Source organism: Choloepus didactylus, chromosome 19 (genome assembly GCF_015220235.1).
Source record: "Choloepus didactylus isolate mChoDid1 chromosome 19, mChoDid1.pri, whole genome shotgun sequence".
Lineage (NCBI taxonomy): Eukaryota > Metazoa > Chordata > Mammalia > Pilosa > Megalonychidae > Choloepus > Choloepus didactylus.
This window is the reverse complement of record NC_051325.1, coordinates 39,092,342-39,111,375: the sequence shown is the minus strand read 5'-3', so window position 1 is coordinate 39,111,375 and position 19,034 is coordinate 39,092,342. Positions and strand designations below refer to the sequence as shown.

The 19,034-nt window shown below is 42.6% G+C and overlaps 1 protein-coding gene across 1 annotated transcript in view; it reads right to left on the bottom strand.

The window, feature by feature from the left end:
• Window positions 1-6,685, bottom strand: part of MMP24 (matrix metallopeptidase 24) — a 42,967-nt gene extending 36,282 nt beyond the window's left edge. The window contains exon 1 of the mRNA XM_037811757.1: window positions 6,455-6,685. Coding sequence (XP_037667685.1) covers window positions 6,455-6,685 — 231 coding nt within the window. The remainder of the gene's footprint in view (window positions 1-6,454) is intronic.
• Between the last annotated feature and the right edge of the window lie 12,349 nt (window positions 6,686-19,034).

Here is a 19,034-nt window from a genome sequence, read left to right as displayed (position 1 = left end):
CGGCATTGCCTTTTGGCTGCCATCAGCTCTTGAGTGGGTGGTAAGCGCACTAGCGGGAATTCCCTCACACTCTGCACAATGTCCTTGGCCTACTCCCAGGAGGCCACCACAAGCCAGACGATCACCAGGCCCAGGGAGGTGGCACATTTGGGGTTTGGGGACAGCACTGGGATGTCTGAGTTTTCCAATTCTGGAGATGCTTCTGCCCAAGGCCAGCAGTTTGGCCTTGCTCCCATTCATTCTCTCAGAAGGGAGGAGCCTGAGTCTTCTTTGCTATTTCCAGTGCCCTCCTGCAAATCTGCCACAGCTCTTCTGTCCCCTGGGGCTTGATTTATTGATGGGTTAAGCAAAGAGAATAGGGAAGACAAAGAGCAGTGGTCAGGCCTCACTTTCTAACTGTAACAGGGCTGAACTAGATAACCTTTAAATAACTATATATATTTCTATTGTTTTAGCATAAGTGGCTTGAGAGTGGAGAAACTCTTCTGGTTCCTCACGGCCAGTCTTAAAGTCCAGTATCCTTTGAGAGGCACTCAACAAGCTTCACAGTCTGGCACCAACATCCTTTTTCAGCCTCATCTTCTTTCCTGCACCACTTGGGCTTTTATTCTCCACGCCAAGGACCCCATACTTTAGCTATACTGACCCATTTGGGTGCCTGAACACATCCCGCAGGTTCCTATCAGTACCTTTGCTTATTTCACTCCCTCTGCCTAGAATACTTTTTCCACACATCCTCTGACCTCTACCTGACTAACTTTTAGAAATCCTTCCAAATGCAACTTGAGTGCCTCTTCCTCTGGGAAGGCTCTCCCAGAGTGGACTTCCTCTGTGTTCCCAATGGTATTACAGGCATCCCTCATTCACAGCATGTTTTACGGTACAGAAGAAATAATGGTTTACATGCCCATCTCACCCTCTGAACTCTTCCCGCAGCAGGAACCGAGCACCTTCTATGTCCCAGGCATTACGCTGGAAAAACATTAGTAGACAAGACTGACATAGTCCCTGTCCTCATGGAGCTTACAGCCGTTGGTGGAGGCAGACACTGGAAGACTAAACATCTCATTACAAATTGTGAAAAGTGGAGTGAAGAAAAAGCACAAGTTTCCATGAAAGTCTGTGACGGGAGTTTAGGCTGGGACGTCAGGAAGGCCTCCCGGAGGAGATGACGTTTCAGCCGAGCCCTGGTGAGTGAGGAGAAGAGGGCTAGGTGAAGTCTGGAGGAAGAGCCTTCCAGGAAAAAGACGATCCTTATCCAATTCCTGAGACAGGAAGGAGCCTGCACTTTGGAAAATCGAAAGAAGGCCAGAGTGGCTGGAGTCCAGTGAGCTGTGGAGAGAGTGGATTAGAGGAAGCTGGAGAGCACGGGAATGACTCAGTCCTGCAGGACCCATGGGCCACATTAAGCCACCTATACCTACCTGGGTACAAGGGGATTCATAATACTATTCTGTCTACTTTTGTGCCCATTTGAAATTTTTCCATAATGAAAATCAAAAGGAGAAAAGGTAGTAATATAGTAATAGAAGTTTTGCCTTTATCTTAAAAGCTACTTTAAGCACAGGGTAGAGTAACATAATCAGAGTTTTTCTTTGTTATAAAGTACTTTTATTATTAAATATTTCAATATTTAATTGGGTAATCACCAATCGGCTTTGTCAAATTTTAACTTTTGCCATATCTGCTTCAGATAGAACTGATCCCGGGTAGATTTATTTTTTTTTATTTTTGAAAGATCACACTGGCAGCCACATGAGAAGGGATGGAGGGAGGCAGGAGAGGCTGGTCAGTTGGGAAGTTGCTGATGTCCAGATGATGTAGTGGAGCGACCACAACGCGGAGTAGGAGCAGCTCCTCAGGAGGTGGAACTGATGGGGCTTGGTGATGGGGCAGGAATTCCCCATGACTAATCTCCATGGTACAATTATAATTTTCTTTATTTGCTCTAAAACTACTACTTTCAAGAGCGTGGACTAGAATAAGGACATACCTGAAAGTAGAAGAGACTGGCTAAATGGCTAATATAACAATCTAGACTAGGACAGCTTAGTGTAGAGAGAAAGCACTGAGATCAAGGACAGAAAATCCAGCTTCTGGGCCTCGTTTTCTCATTTATTAGCTCTCTGTGTGTCCCTGGACAAGTCACACTATCTCTCTGCAGCTTGTTTCCTTATCTATAAAACGAGGACAATATTGTCCCTGTCTCAAGGCACTGTTGCAAGGATCAAGTGAGATCATGCACATGGAAGCATCTGGAAAGTGCAAAGCACCTTAGAGATATAAGAGCTGATTAAAATAATAGGAAAAACCAAGTCATAAGAAAAAAGAAGAAATAAAATACAGCAGACTAGATTTAGATTAGATAGAAGGAAGAACCTCCTAACAGTAAGAATTTTTTTTCAGACAAGAATGAAAATATACTGGAGGCCATGATCATTCACCCTGAGGAACTTTGGGGGCTTGGGAAACTGTTAGCACGTCTTACTGGGCTTACCCCACCCCCAGCCTCACTCAGGGCTCTAACTTCCCTTGGCGACAAGTACAAACCACAGCACTTTCTCCATGTGCCCAGGACAGATAACACATAACTGGACTGGAAAGCAGGAATTCCTTATGTCTGGGGCCCAGGAGTCACACCCTGTCCCCAGTGTGGCCTGTGCTGGTTGGCTTGTCTCTAATGCCGATACTGACCTTCCTCAGAATCAAACTGGGAACCAGGAAAACTAGAAAACAACCCAAGGGGCATTCTACTCAGCTAATAGTAAGAGGAAGAGATGCTTTAAAGAAACCAAAGGCAGAAAGCCAATTAGAGAATCAGTGGGACCACCTGGGGAGGAAAATAGCAAAGAAAGACTCAAGAAAGCAAAGGAGAAAACAGACTGACTTTGTTTCAGGGGTGTGTGTGTGGGGGGGGTGGGGTTGGTCTTTTGGTAATGAAAGATCAGTAATATGAAATCAAAAGACAGAGATAGTGAAAGATGCGGTCAACTAAGTAGTTAGGAGACCAGGAAAAAGTTCTAGTTCTAAATTAACTATTATCAGGTTTTGGGCCCTTAGGCAACTCACTTAAGGCAAATTCAAGAGGCATCTATTAAGTGCTATTATGTGCTTCCTTGGTGATCTCTAAGGTCAATGCCCACCTCCCAATTCCTCTCTATTATCTGTCACTATCACTAAATGACAACCTACCTAAAGAACTCAAGAGGGGAAAACAGAACTCCTGTCAAAAGGAATAACCTCTATGGACACTGAAGAAAGGACAAGTGGGCACTGAGTGCCATCCATAAGAAGGGCTTTACATTTTACAAGGGCCTTGAGACTCACATGCCCATGAGTGTCTATTTCAGATTCATGTAACTTTTTGGCGTAAAATAGTAAGGGATAGAATCATTGGATGCGTATTAAGTGAGTACTTAATGGTGAGCATTGAGAGTTGGGGATTGTGTTAGATGTAAAAACATAAAGCAAGGTTTTGGTTGGGGAAGGCTCTGCCAAAGAACAAGTTTTTTCTTTCTTCTAAATAATGTTTAAGTCTTGCAAGAAATTAAATGTCAACTGACTGAGGCTGCCTCAAAGTGTACCCCTGAGAAAGGAGAAATAAATGATGACTATGAAGTCAGGGAAAAGTTTCCTGTAAATGCTAGTCTTGAGCTGAAACTTTAAGAAGAAAGGTTTCAGATGCATGGGTGGGGGTACAGAAGTAAACAACATGTGTAGAGGTCCAGAGAAACATGGGTAGCTTGCCTTAGGATAAAGGAGAGATACATTTGGCTGGGGTAAGGATGCATACTGATGAAGACTGGGAAAGAAGGCCAGCTAGTGGGCAGGTAGAGAGGAGTCAGAGGCCTTAAAAGACAGAAAGAGGAGTAAGCAACTTTATCCACTGGCTGAAAGCAATAATATTTCTATAAGGTTTCAACCATATGATCCACCAGTGTTCAATGAAGGGATAATTAGGTACACATTGTTGAGAGAAGTAGTGGACATAATTCATCTACCATTCAGAAAGTTTTGGACAATATATTAGGTATTTAAAATGGATTCATTGTGGAATTAAGGGTGGTGTTTTTATCAGGGCCTGAGAACTCACTTAGAGCTAGGTAACAATAGATAGAAATAAATGGTCACTTCTCTGGATGAAAAGGGGTTAATAGTGCAGGGGTCCTCAGAAGACCGTGCTGGGGACTTGTCTGATTTAAATGTTTTTAAGTGATCCAGAAGAAGTTGAGCAAAGTGAAATCTTCAGGACTATAGATATTATTACACCCTTTTAGTTTGCCAAAAGAGAGAACTGAAGGAAGGTTTTGAGTGGGATGCAAAATGGCAGATAAGTGTCAACGTGGGAAAATGTAAGGTGATGCATTCTGATAAAAATAATACACATAAAGAGTGTTGTGTTCCAGGCTATCAGTTTTGACCCAGGAAAAGGATCAGGGGGGTATTGCAAATTGTTTCCTAAAGGCAGTCCTAATGTGTTGGAACCAGAAAGCAGACCAAAGAATGGGTAGCATCAGGAAGGGGCCTGGAAACCAAAGAAGTCATAGAGCTCCACATCTGGGGACAATAGTCAGGTTTGTAGCAAATGAAAATTAGGGACCAAGGAAATCCAGAAAAAGGACAACTAACATGACCCAAAGGATGACTGTAGTCACTCTAGGGGTTGTCTGTGAGAAGGCAGAAAAATTAAGTTTGAAAAAACAAAGGCTAAGAGGTGGAATAATCAAAACCTATAGAATTGATAAGGATAAGGACTGGATAAAGATAAACTTCTCTCCAATCCTGACATATTCAAGGGAATACCCTCTTCTTAATGCTTGAAATATCATAGGATAAAAGGGTTCACAGCTGAGATTGTCCAGCCCTATCTCTTTGTTAGGGATGGTAAAATTGAAGCCTAGAGAGGGCAAGGAAAATAGCCCAAGGTCACACCAGAGCCCAGGCCTCCTAAATCCTAGGCTAGTGTGACTTTCTGCCTCACCCAGTGCATTCAGGAAGACCAAAGAAATCCTACTTTGCATAGAGTATAACCTCATGAAATGCATTACTTTGAATTGCATTAGAGCTGAAAATACAAACAGGCTTGAGAAAGTTTTCACAGAAAGCCAACTGGCAATTATAAGATCTTTGGAGGACAACTACCAGACAGGACCAAAGGGACGTTTTCCACACTAATTTTTTTGGATCATGTACCCTTTTGAGAAGATGTGGAAATCTAGGGATCCTTTCCTAGAAAAACACACATTTGCACACACAAATGCAATTTTGCACAAAATGTCAGAGAATTTATGACCCTCTAAGTCCTATTCCCAATTAAGAATCTCTGTCTGGAAGAGTCTTTTGAACAGACTGCTGGCCTCAATAAACACACTCCATCTCTCAGATCACTTAGGTAATCACTCTGACTCCCCACAGCAAAACACCACTGTGTCAATCCAAAATATAAAAATCATTTGTTAGAACTGCAAACCTCTAGGTGGGAAAAGACCAGAGGAATTTCCTAATTCAGCTAGTCTCTCCCTCATGTGACACTGAATAAAACGTTATGGTTAAAAACGTGGAGACTAGAGTAAGCCTGCCCAGGTTAGAATCCCAACTCCCTCACTCCCTAGCTATGTGACCTTGGGCAAATTAATTAAGCTCTCTGAGTCTGGACCCTCATCTGTAAAATCGGGATAATAATTGCACTATCTCATAGAACAGCTGTCAGGGTTGACTGAGATAATTCTTACAACACCCAGCACCAGTCCTGGCACATAGTGAGTGCTCAGTAAATGCTACTCGGCACTACCATTATTATCACGCATGGATTCATACAATCCCTTCCCGGAGCTTCTGCCTGCCCGTGCCAGAGAGGTACAGCTCATGGCTTCCCAAGCTGGTTGGGCAGCTCTGAGCGTTACAAACTCCTTCCTATACTAAGCCGAAATCTGTCTTCGTGCAAACCCCACCCCCACTCCTTAACCCTAGTTCTGCCCTCTGGGGCCACACAGGGCAAGTCTATCCTTCCTCCACGTGACAGCCTTTCAGATACGAAGACTGAGCGCATCCCCCCACTTCCCCGTCCTGTCTTCTCCAGCTTGAACATCCTCGGTTTCTTCTCCCAACCCACAACAGACTGGCTGCGCTTACTATTTACTCCGAGGCGTTGTACGGTTTCTCTCACACATAGTCATACAGGCCACACACCCCACCGCCACCACAACAATCCCGACCCTCCCGCTCCGCCCCCGCCCGCTGCCCCTGTCCGCGGTGCTGAAGCGGCTCCGGCCCCAGCTGCCCTCCCCAGCCCGCACCCCGGGCGCCCCGACCCCAGGCGCAGACCCCTCGCGCGCTGCCCCTGCGCCCCCAGCCTCAGGCGCGGCCCGGCCCGGCCCAGGCCCTGCCCCGGCGACGCCCCCCGCCCCGCGGGGAGACCCGGAGCCCGCGCCCCGGCCCAGCGCGCCAGCCCCACCTGCCCGGCGAAAGGCGCCTCCGCCTCGGTCGCCCGCGCCGCCGCCCCCGCCGCTCGGTCCCCGGCCCCCGCCGCCGCCGCCGCCGCCGCCGCCTGCGCGGCGCCCGGGAGGCAGCAGAGCGCGGGCAGCAGCAGCAGCAGCCGCCCGGGGGCCCGCCAGCGGCTCCAGCGCGGGGCCCGGCCCGGCTGCGGCGGCCCCGGAGCAGCGCGGCGGCCCCGGCTCCTCGGCATCCCGGCGGCGGGGCCCGGCCGCCCGGCTGCGATGGCGGCGGCGGCTCCGGCCGGGTCCTCCCGCTGCAACCGCTGCGGAGCCGCCGAGTCACCGCGCCGCGGACACGCGCCCGGCCCGCCAGCCTTCGCCGCCGCCGCCTCGGCCGCCAGCGCGCCCCCGCCTCCGCGCGCCCCGCACCGGCGGGGGGCGGCCGGGGGCGCGGGGGCACCCGGGCTCGCCCGGCGGGGGCGACGGCTGCCCGCCAGCCCTGGGGCAGGGGCCGGGGAGTCGCGCTGGGGAGGGGTTAGGAGGCTAAAAGGACAGCTCTGGAGGCAAGGTCCAAGGGGTTGGAACTAGAGGAGGGGGATCTGAGGGGCAGCTTGAGGGAGGGGAAAGGGGCCAAATAAATAATCCTGGAGACGGGACTGTGGGATGGCTCTGGGGGAGGGTATCCGGGGTTGGGGAGTCCCAAGCCAAAGGAATAGCCCTGGGGGAGAGGGTCCCGGGAGGTGGCACTGAAAGAGGAGGAGGGGGTTCTGAGAAACAGCCCTGAGGGAGGGACAGAGCAGTGGCCCTAGGGTAATGGCGGGGTTGGAGGCGAAGGAGTTAAGAAATAGCCCTGGAGGAGAGGGTTCGAGAGTGTGGCACTGGAAGAGGGTGATAGGGAAGCTAAAGGAATAGGGCTTTGGGGGTACTTGGGAGGGTGGGGTGGGGAGGAGTCCTGGAGACATAAGGTGAAACTCATTCCCTCACCCTTCATATTTATTGCGTTTTCTTTATGTAGGGCTCTGGGCTACTTGGTTTGCAAAAAAGAGGACCGATTCCCTGAAGTGTGGAGGTTTACAGCTTGGTGAGGAAATAGAAGTGCAAAGAAACACAAGGCAGCAAAAGCAAGCATCAAAAAGGACACAGGCAGGTGCTCAAGGGGTGCGGAGAGACCCGATGGAGGAGCGGTAGTCAGGCAGGGTTTTGGAGGAGGTGGGACTCTAGCTAGTCTTGAAGGAAAGGTGGGGTTTAAACAAGTCAAGGGGTGTGGAGAGGGCATCTCAGGTGGGCCGTTGAAGATGTCCAGGACAAGGTCTGGGCAGTAGATCATTTCTCTGGAGCACAGGGTTCCAATAGGAAAGTGCTGGAAACTCAGGGAAATAGTACAGGACTGTGAATCCCAGGATAATGAATTTGGATTATAGTCTGAAGACAAAATGGAGTATGGGCGACTGAAGGAGTCTTTTGAGCAGGATAGTATGTGCAAAATGGCGTTTTGTGGTTACCTGGTAATTTGGAAGTGTGGAAAGGGCACAGGCTTTAGAGGTTCCTTTTTAAGATATAGGATTGCTGTAAGCATGAAATGCTTGGCACTTAATAAATTTTCCTTGTTAGTTTCCCTCCCGGTGTGTAGAATAATGACCAGAAGAGGCAGAGAGATTAGTTGGGAGAAGACTGAAGTAGTCTAGGTATAAAGAAATAATGATAACAATAATAATTCACATTTATTGAATATCTACTATGTTCCAGGCATTGAGCTAAGCAATTTACTGCATTATATCTCACTTAATTCTCATAGCATCCCTATGAAATAGATTCTATTATTACCTCCAATTTAGGATAAGGGAATGGAGGCTTTGATTAAATTTGCCAAACACACATGATTCTTAAGTGGCAGAATTGAAGCAATCTGACTTCAGAACTTGTTTTTTCTAGGATGAGAACAGTGGAAATGGGAGGGGGGGGGGTAGGACAGACTTAAGACACATTAGGTATAGATGGGAGGGAAAGGAATTCAAAGGAAAGGCTATTGGGGTTGTAACCAGGAGATAGATGATGGAGTTTGTTTTTAGGCTTTTGCTGAGATTGAGGTGACCACAAGACCTCCGAGATGTGTATAGGGATAAGTTCAGAAGAGGGTTATTGCTGAAGAATGGATATTTTGGAAACTCCAGGTAAATATGGTAATTGAAGCTGAGAGAGTAGAGTGAATTAGAGCAAAAGCATGAGGGCTCTGTTTTGAGACGTACGTATTTTGGGCCTGAGAAAAAGGAATTAAAGCCACAAGTGAGTATAAAGAGTGGTCAAAAAGACTGAAGAATCAGGATTGTACAGTATCATGGGAAAGGGGAGGAGAGTTTCAAGGAGAGAGAAGAGGAGTGGCAGTGTCAGGCAGATCAAAGAGATCAAAGACTACATAAAAACCATGGACCTGAATAGCTCACAGTCTCATAGGGAGACAGAGATACACACACATAATTGTGGTATTGTGATAAGTTATGACAGACATGAAAACAAAGTGCTGTGGAGACATTGAGGAAAGCGCAACGAACTGCTCAAAGTTGGAAGGCTTGGGAGGGGGAACATTCCAACAGGAGGAAATCGTATATTCAAGGAAAGACAACAGACTGGACTGAGCTTCTTAAGGATAAAATCTGTCTTCGTCTCCCTACTCCTAACCCCACAGGCCCATTGACCTGCTAAAGATTGATGTAGGGTTTAAGTGGTCCACCATGGGCCAGCTACCAAGATGGTAGAAGTAGGTGAAGGTAATGAGTGATAAGGAAGGAAGAGATTGCTATAAGCAAATGATGGGAACAAAATGGATCCCTAAGATAAGTCTTCAGTAAGGGGAAGCCAGTCCCACAGGGGGTTTGGAAGGCTTTAGAGTAACACCCTCACATGGAAACACCAAGGCTCTGACTTCTCTGCCTCCAGTCACCATGAAAAGGAGGGGATAAAATGGGAAAGCATTGGACTTAGAGGCAGTACCTGGATTCAAGTATTGGCTCTTTCACTAACTTCCAGTAGACCTTTGGGCAAGTCATTTGTGTCTTTGAGCCTTGATTTCCTGATTTGTAAAATGGAGCTAGTGACCCCTGCCCTCTTCGTTTCACGGAGAGGACCTGGCGAATGGTTGGGATTCACTTTGTAAACTCCCCACATAACCTCTCTGACTACATCTATAGTAAACTGACCAGATGTTAGAAAAAAATGTGATGTTGACAATCTTATGAAGAAGCATCATATCAGTGCCAGAGCTACCTGTAGGGAAATGGGAGTCACCTCATCCCTTGGCCTCCTGTCTCATTTCTTCATTCAACAAATAGTTATTAAATGTTTATTGGGTGCTAGATACTGTGAGAGGGGCTGGAGCTATAAAGAAGATTAAACTATAGCTGCTGCCTTGCTGCCTTTAGGGAAGATAGTCATTTGGGGAAATAGACACACATAGAGATAACAAGAAGATAACATAATGTTGGCTATGACAGAGAAAAGAAAAATATATTATGAATGTAAAGATGAGGGAATGAACTGTCTGGAGATGGCAGGAGATAAGATTGAAAGACCCGCAGGAATTTGCTGTGCAGACTGGGAAGGGAGCAAGAGGTACAAAGGCACAGATATATATAAATGCCATGCTGAGGATTTGCACTTAATATTCTAGGCTAGCAGTTCTCAAAGTGTGGTCCAAGCCCTTTCAGGGCATCTATAAGGTCAAAAACATTTCTATAATAATACTTATTATTGATAATAATATACACTATTTTTCTTTTTCACTCTCATTCTTTTATGAGTGTGTTGTGTAGTTTTCCAGAGGCTTCATGACTTGTGATATTGCGAGAGACTGAATGCCAAAGCAGATAGGAGAAAACAACTGCCTTCTATTAAGCCAGACATCAAACAGATTTTCAAAAATATAAAACAATGCCATGTTTATTTTAACCTTACTAATTTTGGGGGAGGAAATATAGTTAATTTTCATACAAATGTTATTTATGTTAACAGGTTTATTGTTATTTTAAATTAAGTAAATATTTTAAAAATGTCTCTGTTGATTTTTTCCATGCTTTTTTTTATTAGAGAAGTTGTAAATTTACAGAAAAATTATGCATAAAATAAAGAGTACCCACATACCATCCTATTATTAACACCTTGCGTTAGTGTTACATGTTACAATTCATGAAAGAACATTTTTGTAATTGTACTATTAACTATAGTCCATCTTTTACAATAGGGTTCACTGTGTTGTACAGGTTTATGATTGTTTTTTAACTTTTAGTCTAGTAACATATATACAATCTAAAATTTCCCCTTTTAGCCACATTCAAATATATACTTTAGTGCTGTTAATTACGTTCACTATGTTGGGCTACCATCACCACCATCCATTACCAAAACACTTCTCCAACCCAAATAGAAACTTTGTTCAATTTAAGCATTAACTCTCCATTCCGTACCCCCACCTTCGCCCTGGATAACTTATATTCTAGTTTCTGACTCTGTGAATTTGCTTATTCTAATTATTTCATATCAGTGAGATCATACTATATTTGTCTTTTTGTATCCAGTTTATTTCACTCAACATAATGTCTCAATGTTGATTTTTAATGTGATAATTATCAATAGATATAATCCACATAAATAAAAGTCCTTTGGAGTCCTCAATAATTTTTTAGTAGTGAAAAGGGGAGCCTGACACCACAAAGTTTGAGAACCCTGTTCTAGGCAATAGGGACATCATTGAATGGTTTTGAATAAAAGAGTGACATGATCACATTTGGTTTCTTCAACACATTTGTTCAACATTCAACCAATATTTATTAAGCACTTACTATATGCCAGGTACTATTCTAGATGCCAGGATAGAGCAAAAAACAAATCAAATAAAAATCTCTGCTTTCATGGAACTTATGCTGGGGCTGACAGGCACTAAAGAAAATAATGAAAACATACAGTATGTTAGATAGTGTTGAGGAAAGCCGAGAACTAGGATATGAAGTCTCAAGGGTGTGTGTGTGTGTGTGTGTGTGTGCCTGCGTGTGTGTATGTATGTGTGTGTGTGTGTGATCTTGGATAGAGTGGCCAGGGAGGGCCTCAATAAGAAGGCACCTTTTTAGTAAAAATATGAAGGAACAAGAAAGCCAGCCAGGTAGATGTCTGGGAGAAATGAAGACAGACAGAGGGAACACAAAAAGTCCTGAGGCAAGAGCTTGCCGTCCAGTTTGAGGAACCAACATGAGATCTATGTTTTTGAAGGGGAATAAGGTGGGGAGTATTAGGAGATGAGGTCAGGGAGATTGTGGGGGGTGGTGCTCCAATGGAGGTTTTGAAAAGAGAAGGAACATCTTCTGATATACTTTAATTTTTTAAAAAATTTTATTGTGGTAACATATATAACATAAACTTTCCCATTTTAATCACTTTTAAATGTACAATTCAGTGACATTAATCACATTCACAATATTGTGCTGCCTTCACCACCATCCATTACTAAAACTTTTTTATCAGCCCAAACAGAAACTTTGTGCCCATTAAGCAATAACTCCCAATTTCTCCCCTTCCCCTGGCCCCTGGTAACTCATAATCTACTTTCTGTCTCTATGCATTTGCTAATTCTAGATATTTCTTGTAAGTGGAATCATGATATTTGTCCTTTTGTGTCTGGCTTATTTCACTCAGCATAATGTTTTCAAGGTTCGTCCATTTTGTAGCATGTATCAGAACCTCATTCCTTTTATGGCTTTTTCCACTGTATGGATATATTACATTCATTTATCTATTCATCTGTTGGTGGACACTTGTGTTGTGGCTACCTTTTGGCTATTGTGAATAATGCCACTATGTACAAGTATCTGTTTGAGTTTCTGCACTCAATTCTTTGGGGTACATACCTAAGAGTGTAATTGTTGGGTTATATGGTATCTATGTTTAACTTTTTGAGGAACTGCCAGACTGTTTTCCACAGCAGCTACAATATTTTATATTCCCTCCAACAATGTACAGGGATTCCAGTTTCTCTGCATACTCACCTATACTTGTTATTTTCCGCTTTATTTTTAATGATAGCTAATCTTGTTGGTATGATGTAGTATTTCATTATGGTTTTGCATTTCTCTAATGACTAATGATGTGGAGCATCTTTTCATGTGCATATTGGGCATTTGCATATCTTCTTTGGAGAGATGTCTAGTCAAACCCTTATTCCAGTTTTTAATTGGGCTATTTGTCTTTTTGTTTTTGACTGACAAATGTTTTAACAGAATCATTTTGGTTGCTGTACTGAGAACAAGTCAAAAGGGTGTTCTAGTTTGCTAATGTGGCCATTATGCAAAATACGGAAATGGATTGACTTTTATAAATGGGGTTTATTTGGTTACAAAGTTACAGTCTGAAGGCCATGAAAATGTCCAAATGAGGCATTGACACAAGTATACCTTCACCGAAGGAAGGTCAATGGCATCTGGAAAACTTCTGTTAGCTGGGAAGGCACGTGACTGGCGTCTGCTGATCCCAGGTTGTGTTCCAGCTGCAGTCTCAGCTCCTGTGCATTCTTCAAAGTGTCTCTCTTGGCTCAAGCACCTCCTTCTGTCTGTGAACTTTTTTATAGGAATCCAGTGATTCAATTAAGACCCACCCTAAATGGGTGGGGTAACACCTCCATGGAAATTATCCAATCAAAGGTCTTGCCCACAGTTGATTGAGTCACATCTCCATGGAAACACTCAATCAAAGGATTCCAACCTAATTAACACTGCCCCCACAAGACTGCATCAAAGAACATGGCATTTTGGGGAACATAATACATCCAAACCAGCACAAAGTGCATAAGCAGAAAGCCATCTTGGGGCTTTTGCAATAATCAGGTGCAAGATGATGATGGCTTGGATCCCCGCACAAGTGGGGATAGTGAGATGTAATTGGATTCCAGACAGATTTTTTTTTTCCAAAAGGCAGATCTGTATTGAAACATTTCATGACATGCACAGAAACTAGTTGATTTCCTTATTAGCAGCAGATTTTTCTCCCAGCCTTGTCTTCTGTTTTGACTTATAAAAACGAAAGGGGTGGAAGGCCAACTTGATACAGACCTTGGACCAGTTTCTCCTGGATCCTCTTGTGTCCAGGGAGTCAGCAAGGGCAAAAAGTTTTCTTTTCCCAGTCTAACTATAGTCGAGGGGCCTCTGCTCACCTGTGGGATGGAGTATCAAAAGCCCACGGAAAGCCCCCATGAGTCCCCTCAATTTCCTCTTCCTCTTCATTGGCCATTGCCTGAAATCTTCCATTAGTGAGTTACTCCCTTTCATTTGGACTTTTCTCCAGATCAAAATGCAAATGCATGTGGGCAGGATCTGGAAGTCAGTTACACATGCTTCCTGCCCTGGAACCCATGAGGCCCCAGTTTGCTCATCTGTAAAATGGGGAGGCTCCTGTTGTGGATGTTATAGGGAGATTGTGGAGATTAATTGAGATCAGATGTGTGATTTCCAAAGCTCTTTGTAAATGTAAGTTGTTCCTATTACAATGACAGTGATGTTCTCCTGTCTGGCACATGCATCAATGACCCAGTTCGAGGCCAGGGAGTTCACAAAGGGTGGATGGACCTCAGAACAAGGGGAGGCTGGGCAGCCACCAAATTCAGGTGAGGTAGCTGCAGTTCTTCTAAGGCAGACCAAAGCCAGCCCTGGAAGTCTGTCTGGTCCTGTGGCAGGTGGTAGCTCAAGCTTCCCAGATAGATTTTTTAATGTTTTTGAGCTGACAAGATTTGGTAATGTGTTTGATATAGGTGATAAAATAAGAAGGAGAAGAAGAGTCAAACTACACTAAACTTTTTCACCCAAGCAACTAGAAGAATGGCATTGTCCTTATCTGGTATAAAGAAGACTGCAGGAGGTTTGAGGGGAAATAGCTTGGTTTTGGATGCATTAAGTGCTAGATGTCTGTTTGTTATATGGGTCTGAATCCAGGAAGGAGATCTAGACTGGAATATGAATTTGCAAGTTCTTAGGATAAAGATAATATTACAAATTCAAGGGACCAGAAAAAGTTATTTAGGGAATAAGTAGAAAAGGGAAGCATTCCAAAGACTGAGCAACTCTGATACTTAGAGGTTGGGAAATGAGCAAAGGAGACAGAGAAGAAATCTCCAGAAAGAAGAAAACCAAGAGAGTGAGAAATCCTGGAAGCCCAGTGTGCTGGTTTGGATGTATTATGTCCCCCAAAACTCCATTATCTTTGGTGCAGTCTTGTGTGGGCAGGAAAGTATTGGTGTTGATTGGGTTGGAGACTTTTGATTGGATGTTTCTGTGGAGATGTGATCACTCAACTGTGGGTGAGATCTTTCATTGGATAATTTCCATGGAGGTGTGGCCCTGCCCATTCAGTTTGGGCCTTGATTAGTTTACTGGAGCACTATATAAGCTCAGACAGAAGGAGTGAGCTTGCTACAGCCAAGACAGACACTCTGAAGAAGGCCCAGGAGCTAAGAGAGGAGCTGCAGATGAGAGACAGTTTGAAGATGGCCATTGAAAGCAGACTCTTGCTCTGTAGAAGCTAAGAGAGGACAAACACCCCAATAGCAACCAAGAGTGACAGTTTTAAGAGGAGCTACAGCCAGAGAGGAATGTCCTGGGAGAAAGCCATTTTTGAAACTAGAACACCCACTGAAGAGTGTTTTAAGGAGGAGTGATAAATCAGCTATGTCAAATGCTGCTTATGGATCAGATAATGTGGAGAGTAAGAAATGGTAATTGGATTTACCAATCTAGATGTTATTGGTGATCTTGAGAAGAGTAGTTTTGGTGGATGGTGGGGACAAAATTTGATTGGAGCAAATTCAAGAGGGAATAGGAGAGAAATTGAAAATGTTAAGTATATACACTTTTCCAGGGAGTTTTGCTACAAAGGGAAGGAGAAAATGGGGCAGCTGAAGGGGGAAGTGGCCTCAAAAGAGGGTTGTTTGTTTTCAAGATGGGAGAAATGACGTTTACTTGCTTATTGAGAATGATCCAGTAGAGAGGGAAAAATTGATGATACAGAAGAGAGAATTGCTGAAGCAATGTCCTTGAGTAAGCAAGTACACATGTAGAGAGGTTGGCTATGAGCTAGGATAATTCATCCATAATAACAGGAAAGAAGAAGACTTTCAGGAATATACATTTGGTACTAGTGTGGGGAAGAGATTAGAAAGGGAACTTGCATTTATTGGTTACTTACTTTTGGTCTGACACTGTGCCAGATGCTTTCCTCACAACAGTCCTTGATATGAAAGGGAAGAATGTTTATGGGGCTGTTGTAATGAGGCAAGAAAAGTTGAGAACAGCTCCTGAAAACACTGTGCTTTTTTTTGTTCCCATGGAATCGTTTATTTTTCTAGATTGCATTTGTTTCTCTTACAGATGTCAGAATGCTATCCTCCTGGGTAGGAAGAAACCAACTTGCTAGCTCAACCACAGGTAAAGATTCTTGCTTCTTATAAAGGACAGAAATAGTTAAGTGGTCACAAGAATGTGCAGCACTGGACAGCTCTTGGTGCTAGAGGGCCCTATGCCTAAAGTCAGACAAATTTACCCAAAACATAAAGACATAAAAAAATATATAGAACTAGAGAAGGGTGAAGTCCTTTTTTGGGATCTGAAAGGATATATAGATGGGAGTGTGGCATGATCCAGCTCAGAATGTGCAAAGCAATGTACCTACACTGTGTCATTTAATCTTACAATTATCCTATGAAGTAGATTCTAAGTGAAGTGTGTGAGAGAAGTGATTTACCCAATGACATGACTAGAAAACAGCAAAATCCAGGAGTAGAACCCAAATATCTGACAGTAAAATTGATGTCCTTAACCCCTTGTGCCTTTGTTCATTCATTAATTATCTCAATCATTCTATAAGCATTACTAAGCAGCCACCCTTTGGAAGGTTCTGTGGCAAGTGAGACAGTCTCCAGGTACAAGCACATAAAGAAACATAACAAATAACCATAACACATGTTATTACAAAGTCCTATAGGATACACATTTTTTTCAGCTTCACTTGTTTTTGTCAAATTGACCTGCAAAATGCTTGTAGCAAATTTACACTACCATTCCTACTATATGAGAATTCTTTTGGTGATATATGCTAAAAAAACTGGTATCGCCAGCTGTCTAAATATTTAAATGGCATCTTTTTATTATTTACATATTTTATTTTCCCTGAATACAAGAGAGGTTAATATGCTTATTGGCCATTTAGGTTTCTTCTTTTCAGATTTGCCTATTGATATTTTTTGTCCATTTTTCTGATGAGTTGATTTATCTTTTCATCCCTTCTTAGATGCACACAAAGAAATGTACATACACACACATACACATATCACTAATCATTTTTACAGTCATATAAATTCCAATCTGTGGCTTGCCTTTTAAACTTAGTTTATGGCATTTTTTCTTATAAAAGTATTAAATTTTAATGTGATCATATTTATCAGTGTTTTCTTTTATGATTTGTGCTTTTTGAGATTAGATTAAGAAATTCTTTCCACCCTGAGATCAAAGAGATATTTTCCTATATTTGCTTCCAAAATAAAAAATGGAATTTAGGATCCAGATGTATGTTGTGATCAGCTGGTATTATTCCATAAAATCTAGAGGAATTTCGTTTTGATTTTATAGGTTAATTTGATGAAAGTATATATAATTAAGATTTTGAATAGTCTTATTTATGTATATTTATTTATCTTCCTGATAAAAATTTTTAATTTTCTCTACAGGGTTTTTCTCTAAAATGGTTTGTATTTTTTGTGGGATTTATTGTTAGTTAACTTACGGTTTTTGCTCTTTTGTGGCCAGCACTTATTTTCTAGATAGAAAAGTTACAAAAACACATTTGGATATCAACCAACTTCAGTTTAGTGGTTGCTTCAGGAGACAGTGTGGGGAAAAGAGGATAAAAAATTTATCCAAAGTGACTGTCTGTAGTGTTTTATTCCTTTAAAAATGTTAAGATTAAACTTGGCAAAATATTAATACGTTCTAAATTAGTGTGCTTGTTATGCTCTATATTGTACTTTGTATATTTTTAAATGTTTTAATAATAAAAATAGGTTATACTTATGCAATACAGCAATGAAAGAAACTAACTACATCTACATGCAACAATATGGATAAATGGCATAATGTTGCATGAAAGAAGCCACACCCAAAAGATACTTACTGTATGACACCATTTACTTAAAGTTCAGAAACAGGCAAAAATAATTATAGTGTCAGAAGTCAGAAGTTAGAGGAAATGGGAAAAATGATTGGAAAAGGGCATGATATAGACTTCTGGGGTGCTGGAAAAGTTGTATTTCTTTATCTAGGTTGTGGTTTCAAGGGATTTCACTCTGTAATAATTTATTGAACTGTATTTTAAAACCTAATTTTTATATGCATTAAACTCTGAACGCAAACAGTGGAAGACTGTATGAAATTTTAATTGGCAGAAACTGGGAGGTAAATGTTAGAGGGAGGATTGGGTATGACTGTTGAGGATATGGAGGAGTACCCAGTTCAATTCCCACCTCAGTCTCAAGATTCAGCCCCAAATGATTAAGAGGTGTTTCCCACTCAGGTTTTTCTCTTAAGGGCTTATTCAAAGTGATGGGTGCTCTAGGGAACACTATGCAGCCATTAAGAAGGATGAGGAAGTTCTTTCTGAACTGTTAGGAAATGATTTCCAAAATGTAAGGCAGGGTGCAGAATGCTGTGTGAAGTACTCCACCATTTGTGTAATAATGGAAAAAAAGAATACACACATACACACACACACACACACACACACACACACTTGTTTATCTGTTTATCTGTAAAATATCTCTGGAAGGATACCCAAGAAATTGATGACAATGATCGCCTTCAGGGAGGGGAATTATGTGGCTTCCAGACAGGATGGGAGGAACATTTCTCACGGTATACCTTTACATGCCCTTTGAATTTTTAACCGTGTGGACATATTGTCTATGCACAAAACAAAGTTGAACTTTTTAAAAAGTAAATGTAATAATCTCTAAAGGCCACCCGCAGGAAAGAGGACATGGGTTGCAATATAGTCCAAGGGATGGCAACTCCTTTGGATGGGATATTTTAAAAATTCAGGCCTTAATCTGAATTTTTTTCCGGGAAAAAATACCAGAAATCATATTAAAAAAACAAACAAACAATAAGCTAGGTAAAATATTGCTATGAATTTTCTTAACATAAAACATCTCTTATAGCCTGACCCTGGCATTGAGGGGTTAAGAATGCCTTTTTGACCAAAAGGGAGAAAAGAAAGGCAACAAAATAAGGTTTTAATGGCTGAGAGAATTCAAACAGAATCAAGAGACTATCCTGGAGGTTACTCCTATACAAGCTTCACCTAAATATGCCAAATGGCCTCAATATGATAAGCCCAAGTCAACAGTAACCCTCCAAACTTTAATACCCAGATCCCTATCTGAGACTCTATAAAAATTTCACTCACTAAGTTTATTCATCAGAAACTTAGATCTTTCAGAGAGCTCCTATGCCAGCTAAGTCCCAAAACCCAGAGGCAACAGCCTCTTCAAGAACATCAACCAGACATGTCCCCTTTTCCCAT